We start from the raw sequence: 10,070 nt of genomic DNA on the forward strand, positions 1-10,070 counted from the left end.
AATGACTGGAATGATAGATCTATCAGAGAAATTCATTCTAAACGTAATAGAAGGAAGGGAAAGCTTCCCGAGGCAGGAACTGCGAGGCCATTTCAGACAAGAGGAGTGAGGTAAACAAGAGGAGCAGAGAACGAACACGTGACATGATCATATTTAGTGAAGACCTGGCGGGAACATGTCGTATGTTGGGGAAACAAAAATGTGCGGATGGAATGAAATATCAGAGAGAGAAAGCATCAGATTAAGATGGCTAACTGGTGGGGAAAGTGGGGAAGAAGGAATCCTTGGTATAGGCTTTGAAAAATACACAAAAGCCTGGATGGGATTCAAGAGGCAAAGCAGAGCCAATGTTTGGATGACTTACAAAGAAAAAACCTGAATTACCTTCTGTGTGAAATTCAGTTGCCTAGTAACATCCTCTAGTGATTGTGTCAATGATAATTTTTCTTCCTGTTTATAAAAATAGAATTATGTAGCTTACCATTTAATCATCCATGGCTGTATTACTCAAATTGTAGCAAAGTACAGCTTCAGCATCATGCTGGAGTTTGTTAGAAATGCAGCATCACAGGAAAAAAGAAAAAAGCAAGGCAGAACTGCAGGCCCTACCCTAATCAGACCTTCTGAGTCAGAATCTGTGTGGCAAGATCCTCAGAAGACTTGTGTGCCATTAAATTTTGAGATGCACTGATCTATAGCATTTGACTAAGGAGACTTTCTGAAAGCTCTTACGAGGCCTCCCAATGTTGTTCTAGGGCACTTGTATATATTTTATTTCATCCAATTTAAAACAGGCTAGATATTTCCACACATATCTATAAGCTGAAGAAATCAGGACACCCAGAGTTTAAACGACCTGCCCAAGATGGCAGAAAATTAGTAAAAACTCTGGGACCTAACTTTCTCAATTCCTGATCCAGTCCTATCCTTGTACCCTGAGTAAATGAAAAATAAAATAAACTCTACATGTTATAAAATTTTCCTGGACATCTTTATTCAGAAAATCAAAACTAAAAGCAATATAGCTCTTCAGTGATTTGTTGGAGGCCTTTGGTAGTTATTTTAAAAGAGTAACTTCAATTGAAATCTTACCTTGCTACATTTCAAACAGCCTGCTAGAAACTTCTTTATTTCCACATCATTTCCAGGTAAAAGTTTTAGTGAGAGGTGTGTAAGATGCTTAAAAGGATTTGTCTCTACCACATTTAAAAGGGCAGGAGAGTTATCCAAAACAGCTGCTGGAGAAGCTAACTGCAACAGAAACCTTGGGAAAGAAAGCATCACATTATCAGACCTTTACAAGGTGGTGAAAATCTCCCGCTGAGCCGTGAACCCTGTTGCACCAGGCTCCACGACTCAATGGATCATTGATAATTAGAAGGATCAGGAAAAGGGGCACACTGGAATCACAGGGGCCAACATGAAAGGACTCCCAATGGTAAAATGGGACAAAGTGGGGTAATCGGTATAAACTGAACAAGAAAAACAACTGACTGAAACATAACGAATATATAAATGTCCACGAGTTCATGATGACAGATGAGATAGCAAAAAAATAAAATTAAAAACCCCACTGAAACCACAAAAATAACTAGAGTTACAACTTCTTACTCTAAAAATTGACAATTTAAAAGAACCGAGCATTTATCCTTTCCTGTATGAATTTTCAGAATCAAATTGCCCTAGCTGATGAGGGAAAGTTCGTTACAGAAGAATTATACCTAATAAATATAGAAAAGCATAATTCGTAGTCCCTAATGACATAAATGATTCCACCAACCACCATCAGGTGAGGAACCAACAGAAGAAGGCTGGTGAATCTCACAATGAAAGGATCAGGCATCAGCACCTCATGACTACCAGTCCCCACAAAGCTGCTTCTCTCCTTTTCCAAGCTCAGTATAAAAACATACTTGATGCTCTTAAATGTTTCAGATACTTTTAATGGCTTTGTCAACACATGAAAATTAAGGGTAAATATTTCTGATTTTCATGGTGAGATTAATTAAATTTACAATCTGGTGGATCCCTGGAATCCCAGTTTCTCAGACAGACAGGGATACTTCAATATACAGAGAAAACTGAGCGATCAACTGGTCCTACAAAAAAGGGCTCGTCTTGGGAGAAGGTCAACAACACGGTATTCTCATGAGACTCACCTTGGGATTTCCTTGGCATGTTCCTGAGTACACTGCTGGAGCAGATCTATAAATTTCTGCGGGAAAGCTAAGAAGTCTACCAGAAGACCTTGCTGGAATTTTAAACTACACAGAAAATAGGAAAAGATATTTTAAAAAAATTTAACTACTATCTTTATAATTAACACCCTGGAAGATTATTTTTTATTTACTAAACACTCATAATCAAGATTTAATAAACCAGGAAACTTTTGATTTTTTATAAAATTTATTCAATGGGAGGAAAAAGGTCAATAAATTTAGCTAAAGATCCAAATTTCTGAGCTATTGTAAGCAGGACTCTAATAATCTATGAAATACTTACTTCAAAAGCATTCTGACTAATTATAGTCTAAATAGACTCCTGTTCCCAAAATACTGAATGTTCCTAATAGGTATGTGTTTCAAAGAGAATAGTACCAATACATGCATAAAACTTGAAAACTTACTATGCCTAGATTAAATATAAGGCCAGAAAAGTAAATCTAGTTACCTCTGAAAATCTTCCTCAGATATAACAAGGTTATAGAGGAAAAATGGATCAGTGTCATCGGTCAGACGGATAACTAAATCCTAAAAGAAAGATTATTTTTTAATGTGTTTAGTAGCTGTAGCTTTCAGAGTAATAAGCACATCATCCGACAACATCAATGTACCAACATCATGCTTCAGCTGGAACCAGTTTCCTAGTGCTGCTGGCTTACAGACTTAGATCTTAAACAGAGGTACTTACTCTGCTTGTTAAGAGCCACAGGGGGATCTGAGGAGTTAATTAACCACGAGGAATTTGAAGTTTAGGAATGTCACCCTGGCAGAGGCTTAGGAAAGTCCAGGCCCAGCCCTGGCTGCACTATGACACCACAGCAACAATGTTCTTCACCACTGACAACATCGCATTCAATTATATTTTGGTTTCCGGCAAACTGATTGCCTGGTATTTCAAAAGTGGCAAATACATCAGCAGAAATGACAATCACCCACCCTGGAAAAAAAGGGAGCATTTGTCCTTTGGGCAGAGGACAGGGTATCAGGTGGCATGCTGCCAGGGCTTCCTCCTCAGGGCCCACCACTCCGCTCCAGACGGCCACAGATGTGGAGCCCATCTGTCCTTAGTTTCAAAGGAAGTCGACACTTTTCATCAAGACCTCCTTCCAGGTAAAGTTTACTGTGTGCCAGCTCATCACAGCAGCTAAAGCTGACAGCAAAGCACACTGAAATTAGGGACTTCAGAGAACATCGGTATAAGGAAAATGGGCAGAGCAACAAGATGAAGGACAATAAAGAAACAAGCACTTGGGTTAAGAACAAGGTTCCACTTGAAACAAAATCTCCTTGAGCTGCTGAGGAACTGTTAGGGGTCCTAGAAAAACCTAAACCACTTATGAGTAAGCTAGAGAATGAAGAGGCACGCATAGAGTAACAGGTAGGAAGCATAAAATATAATCTCTTCCCAAAAATTAGCAATCTAGGCATTTACTTTGCCCCAGAATGCCCTGTTCTTCAAGCAACTGCTACTGAAGTCCTTCCTGATATCCCCCCAAGATGCTGTACAAAACTGAAGCTGCTGCTAATACTCCCAGGTCCCTGAATATTTTAGAGAAAGCTGTGGCAGAGAACAGATACTGTACCTCTCAGTCCTCTGGCCTGCACCCATATCTGCTAATGACTCATACTTCCGAAGATCACATAGGACTGACGCTCTAAATGCCTCTCTTCAAAAGCAAAGTAAAAGATCCAAGAATTTCTCCCTGCCAAGATTCATTCATTCTCTTCTCATATGTATACCATGAAATGCCAACTCCACAGCCTAGCAATAGATAGTCTAGCATCATCAGTGTACTGGGTGTACCTAAGGAATCTAGTCTTCCAACCCCCATTTTTGTATGCTTTAGAAATATATGGTACCATAATCTCTCAGCTGTGATCGTGGTAGATTCTACCACTCCAGACCTGCCAGTTACAAAACGGCCCCAAATTAAAAGCAAGATGGGAGTAAAGATCTCATTCTTCAAGAACAAGACAATGATCTATAATGTAACAGAAGTTATCACAGGTCAAAAATGAAGTGCATACCGACCTTTCTGTGAACCGGGTTAGAAACCGCTTGCAGCTCAATGCTCACTCTAACACTGCCTCTCCTGTGTGAAAAGACAAGCCCACCATCAGAAGCAGTCCCAGGACACCAGTCATCGCTCACTCCTACCAGCCACAGGAGCCCCACAGCTGTTCCTAACTTGTGGGAGGCTGGGCAAGCACACTGGGTTTGTAGCTGAAATTCCTGTTCTCCCAGAGTAAGTAGTAATTGGGTCTGTAACCTGAGGCTAAACTTTTCTCTCCTGTGAAATGGAGTTGTCGTGAGAACTGAGAGAGATAAACAATGGAGAATGCCTAGTACTAGCCTGGAACATAACCTGACCGTCCTGATTCTAAAATAGCACCTATTGAAAGATACACCATCAATTTAATAACTCTTTACATTAAAAAAGTTACCAATTCAAACCATCAAATGATTTATGAGATTCCATTTGAAAAAATTTAAAATGTGAAGTAGTATTAAAATACTGGAATGTCGAGTCAAGGATAAGATAACATGTTCCCTCCCCTTATTTGCAGAAAATGTTCCTGCATAGAGGATGCTGAGCAGATGTGCTTTGTGGAAAGCACATCTGCTCAGCATCCTCTATGCAGTACATCCATAGAAGCACAGCCAGCAGGTTATCATCACCTATCTTACCCTAGAGTAACTTGAAGCCCTAAAAGAAAACAAGCTAGCTTTCTACACACTATACTGCACCCTGCAGAATCCAGCATCGAACAGAGGCATAAAAATAAAGGTGCTCATAACAATCAAATTGAATAAAGATGTTTAAGTAATTAGGAAATAAAAGGGAAAAACTGGTGAAAAAATATCTCTAACTACCCTGCTAGAATTAAATAATTATGTAAGAACAGAAAGGGAAAGAAAACAACTTGTCCAATCTTAAGTTATTCTTCCAAAGGTATTTTAAACCTTTCCCACGTTCTACCACTACTTATCTGCTACAGAAATAAAAAATGTAGACAGAGCAACTGAGTATTGATGGGAAAACCTGGTAATAGTTGAGTGAGGCCAGACTGAAGTGTTTGGATTTTTTTATGCTGACTAATTTTACATTGGATTAAAATCTTAGTTCATATGATGAGATTACCATATCTTTTGTCTGTTATCTGAAAAGAAACAGCAGCACAGGTGAACACCACAAAAACAGGAAGAGTTATCTTTAAAACCAGAAAATGTTTTGATTCTATTTTTCTAGTATCTAGAGCAATATATGTGAAACAGATCAGATTCCTACTTCAATTCCACTTAAATTAAGCGTTCTTATGGGGGAAAACCTTTCCACTTCCAAATTTGTAAGATAAGTGGACTGAGTTAGGTTTGTGACATAATGATGTCATTATGTTTGGTTTTCTTCTTTGAAGTGCTGTTCTAGCACATATTGCCATGGTGGTGTGACACTGTGGCTGATAGCTTGTTTCAGAAGTCCTGCTGTACTTGATAGTTTTCCAATCGCATGAATGATGTTGCATATATTCCAAATGCTTGTATGCATTAGATGCTGGGAGAAAAGAGGAGGAAAGGCCCAGAGACGAAACCTATTCCCCATGTTTACTTCAACCCCACTTCCCAAAATATCTTGTAGAAAAAATCTGTGCTGTCAGAGGATATACTGTCTAAAATCAGAAATCTTACTTTCTCCATTGTAATGGTTTGATGTCATAGGAACCATATAAACAAGTCAATAAAACACAATAAAAATTCTAGTTCTCAAAATCAATGTCACATTCTGAACAATGCCTATATCTACATAACATCTTGGCTGTCGGGTAACTTTGGCATTAGCAGACCTGGATTCTAGCCCACCTCGCCACCTAGAAGCTGTGACAAACTCTCAATGCAAACAAATGAAAGCTACTCTAAGCCAGGTACTGTGCTGGGTGCTAGGGATACAAACAGAAATAAACATGGTCTGAGTCCTCAAACTGAGATCAGATTAAATGACTTTACCCCAGATCTGCTTCTGATTTTATTTTAGGGCTCCAAGAGAGGAGAGGGAGGGGCCACTAACCCTTACTGACACCTACACTACTGAGTACCTGCCAGACCCTTTAAATAATCATCTTATTTAACAAGAGTAATCTTTTAAGTAAACATTTCTGCCTCACAAAGGAAGAACGCGAGGTGCAGTTAGTTACAAGCCTGCTAAGGTCACATCGCAGAGCCCAAACTAGAGCTCAGATTTTTTTACCTACACTATGCTCTCTAATAAATGACTAAGGTCAATTAACTTCAATGTCAGCAACTCTGAACAGATCCTTACGTTGACAGGATTTCAGACAGACCTTGAAGGTTATGAGAGAAAAAGCACTGGCAGCAGAGGGAAGAGCAGGGCTAGAGGCAGGCTACCGAGAGGGAAGTAGTGCATTCGGAGGACAAGGAGCTAGTGTGACTAGTATATTGGGGAGATGAACTCAGGAAATAAAAATGAAAAAGCAGGTTGGTGTCAAATCACGGGCTTCAAACTTTTCCATCGCTTCCCTCAAGACAGTTCTCTGAGCATTGCCACTGTCTTCCACTAAATTGCCTTCCTCTCTGAGGTCAGTACATGTATAAACTTTATGCGTCAATCACACTTCAATAGCTAACACTTAGTAATGTGTACTATGCTCCAGACACTGTTATAAGCACTTTAATATGTATTAACTCACTTCATGTTCATAAAAATCCCTTGAGGCAGATACTTTAATCATCAATTTAAAGATGGGCACATTCAGTAAAACAAAACACCTGTACAAAATCAAACTGTAAGCAAGTGGCAGAACTGGGAGTTAAACTCAATTTGACTTAAGAGCCTGAAATCCTAACCTGTGCTAGGCTGCGTCTCCGAGAAAAACCTTTTGTTTCCCCTATTAGAGTTCCCTGAGGACCAGAATGAAAACCGGGGTTTTCTGTTGTTGTTGGGGGTGAGGAAACAGGAAGCTCTCTATTCTTAGTACCTAGGACAGTTCCCGGTACATAGTAGGCATTCATAAATTTATCTGCAGAGCTAAACTGGCCTTCTTTTGTTTAAGAGTCTGCACTGTTGTTCCCATAGGTCAGGAGTCAGCAAACTTTTTCTGTAAAGAGCCAGAAAGTAAATATTTTACGCTCTGCGGGCCATAGGTCTCTGTCACAATTACTCATCTCTGCCCTTAGAGCAAAAAAGCAGCCACAGAGATTCCTTAACAAATGAGAATGGCTGTGCTCCAATAAAACTTTATTCATAAAAACAGGCAGTGGGCCACCTGGCCCATGGGCTCTAGTTTGCTGACTGCTGCTACAGGTAACAGGAAAGGTTTCTAAACAGGAGGGGAAAAGGTGAAACTGTATTTTAAGATAACTGTGATGATAATGTTGACAAAATATTCTGAGATGTTCTCAATTATTAAATGACAGCAGCAGGAGAGTGAGAGAAACAGACAGGAATAATTAACCAGTTATTAGCTGTGGGCCAGCTGACAAAAGACTGCTCACATTCCTGTAAGTCTGCCGGAATTTTGGACTAACTTCCAGGTGGCTGTTTCCGCGATTAGCTGAGAGAGAACAGCCAGGCGCCGTCCAAGCCCAGGAGCCTCAGTTTCTGGCTTACACGTGAACTTCCCACTCTGCTGCCCACAGCTAATCCACAGTGAGGACGCCTCCTTGGGGACTGTGTACCCAGCCCAGAACTAGCCCTCCTCACCTTCTCCCACCACTTTATCTAGAGCCCCTGTAATTCCTTTCTCACACATACACACCCCCCTTGACGTAAAGAAACACTCCAGGACCGCTTTTCCACCTGGCAAAGCTGCTGGTAGTTTAGGTTTCATGCCCCAGACAGACCTGGTTGCCTTTTTTTTTTTTTTGCTATCAACGGGCCAATAAATGCTTAAAGACTTTAAGCAAAGATGCTTAAAGACTTTCAGCTGTAGAAGTTACATTTTTTACTTAACAATGTAATGAGATAGAGAAGAGCTAGGAGTTTTGATGTTGGAATCAGGAATTATGCCTCTACCATTCATCTTTCTATAACTGTTCTAGAAGGATGCTGTGTCAGACAGAGAAAGAATGGAGGCCACACATATTAGCGACGTATGTAATTTAAAATTTTCTAGAAACCACATTTTTAAAAATGAAAAGAAACAGGTACATTAACTTCAGCAACATTTTATTTAACCCAATATGCCCCTCAAATTGTCATCTTAACATATATAATCAATACACTATAGTATATGTAATCAAGATATTTTACATTATTTTTTTTCATATTGAGTCTTCAAAGTCCAGTGTGCACTGTACTCTCCCAGCACATCAATTCGATGAGCTCCAATTCAAATGCCCAGTAACCCCACGCGGCTGGCATACTGGGAAACAGAAACAGCCCCTGGGGCTCCATAGGCGGCTGCTGGTGCGGGGCCTCTCCCTGCCCCGCTCGCCAACTGATTTTGGACCTATAATTAAACTCTACGCTGGTTTCATGTTACTCAATAAATCACTGTCCTCCTTGTCTATGCCACATTTTCACACCTGACCCTGCTAACAATCAACGTGGGCAGGCACGTTACGCCGGTTTTACACACCGGGAGCTAAGAGACAGTTAATGAGCGGAGACCGAACTGCAATCCCCTGGGGTGGGGGACGGAGCAGAGGGCACAGGGGGGACACAAGGCGACGCAAGGAGGCTTGACTTGGGGGGGTGTGGTGTGACGCACAATGCAATAGACAGGTGATGTTACAGAACTGTACCCCTGAAACCTATGATTTTATGAACCACTGTCACCCCAATAAACTCAATAAAAAAGTGGGGGGGAGACTGCCATCTCCTGACGCCTGGTCCAAGCTCTACTCAAGCGCCGCCGCCCTGGCGAACGCGGTGGCTGCATCTGCTTATGAGACGGGCCTTTACCTCCCACCCGGGCCTTTACCTCCCACCCGGGCCTTTACCTCCCACCCGGGCTTTTACCTCCCACCCGGGCCTTTACCTCCCACCTGGGGCCTCTCCGCCCCACGGGGACACCGTGGCCCCGGCGCCCGGCCGGGCGCTTCGCGTGTCGGCGACGGCTGTCGGATGGATAAACGAATGAATGGAATTCCTAGCTGTCCCCAAGTGTTTTTAGCCGATTAAACGTCACTTAATGTTTCGTAAACATGTTTAGTAACCCGGCAAACACGCCACAAAACTGACTGTTCTGAAGGTGAAGCTTACCTGCGCCTCCAACAGGGCCCCGAGGCCGGGAGCCCAGGCCCGAGCCCCAGGCCGACCCTCGCCGGGCCCGGCCCAGGTGTCAAAGCGGAGACCCGGGGCGCCGACCCCCACGGCTCCACCTCGGGGCGGGCCGGCCCCCCGCGTCCTCACCCGCCTCCCTCCGCGTCCTCGGCAACGGCCGCTCGGCGAGACAGGCGGCCCTGCGTCCCAGCGGAGGCCCCCTCCGCGTCCCGGGGACGCCAGCCCGACACCCCGCCGCGGGCCCGAGCCCACCGGCCCGAGCCGCCATCTTCCCCTCGGCCCGCCCCCAACCGCCACCCGCCGGGCAGGGAACGCGGGCTTACCGCTCCTCGCAGTCTCTGCTCTTCACCTGCAGCGGGACGAGCTGCTGGAACAGAATCTGGCTCATGCTGGCCCGCGGCCCCGCCGCCGTGCGCAGCGCCCCGCAGGCCCGGGCGCCGGGTCCCGGCCTCCGCCGCGTCCGGGTCCCGCTCAGGTTTGAGTTTGGCGCTCGACTTCCGCTGAGGGGGCGGGGCGAAGAGATGCAATAGACGGAAGACGAAGGAGGTTTGGACCTCGCCGGCCACCATCCGCTCCTTCCGGTTCGGCAGGGGCGGGGCAAAGAGAG

General features: G+C 43.5%; 1 protein-coding gene across 2 annotated transcripts in view; it reads right to left on the reverse strand.

Annotated features, from left to right (window-relative positions):
* LOC308549519 (spindle assembly abnormal protein 6 homolog) overlaps positions 1–9,949 on the reverse strand; it is a 126,760-nt gene extending 116,811 nt beyond the window's left edge. The window contains exons 1-6 of one of the 2 annotated variants that reach the window (XM_081122195.1): positions 9,787–9,946; positions 4,255–4,315; positions 2,671–2,750; positions 2,160–2,264; positions 1,093–1,264; positions 385–450 (exon numbers count right to left, since the gene is read on the reverse strand). In XM_081122195.1, coding sequence (XP_080978321.1) covers positions 385–450; positions 1,093–1,264; positions 2,160–2,264; positions 2,671–2,750; positions 4,255–4,315; positions 9,787–9,851 — 549 coding nt within the window. In that variant the 5' untranslated portion in view covers positions 9,852–9,946. Of the gene's footprint in view, positions 1–384; positions 451–1,092; positions 1,265–2,159; positions 2,265–2,670; positions 2,751–4,254; positions 4,316–9,786 lie in introns of both variants that reach the window. The other variant, XM_081122196.1, reaches the window with a different exon arrangement.
* Positions 9,950–10,070: the final 121 nt, after the last annotated feature.

The sequence above is a fragment of the Miniopterus schreibersii genome (assembly GCF_964146895.1).
Source record: "Miniopterus schreibersii genome assembly, chromosome: 19".
In the NCBI taxonomy this organism is placed as follows: domain Eukaryota; kingdom Metazoa; phylum Chordata; class Mammalia; order Chiroptera; family Miniopteridae; genus Miniopterus; species Miniopterus schreibersii.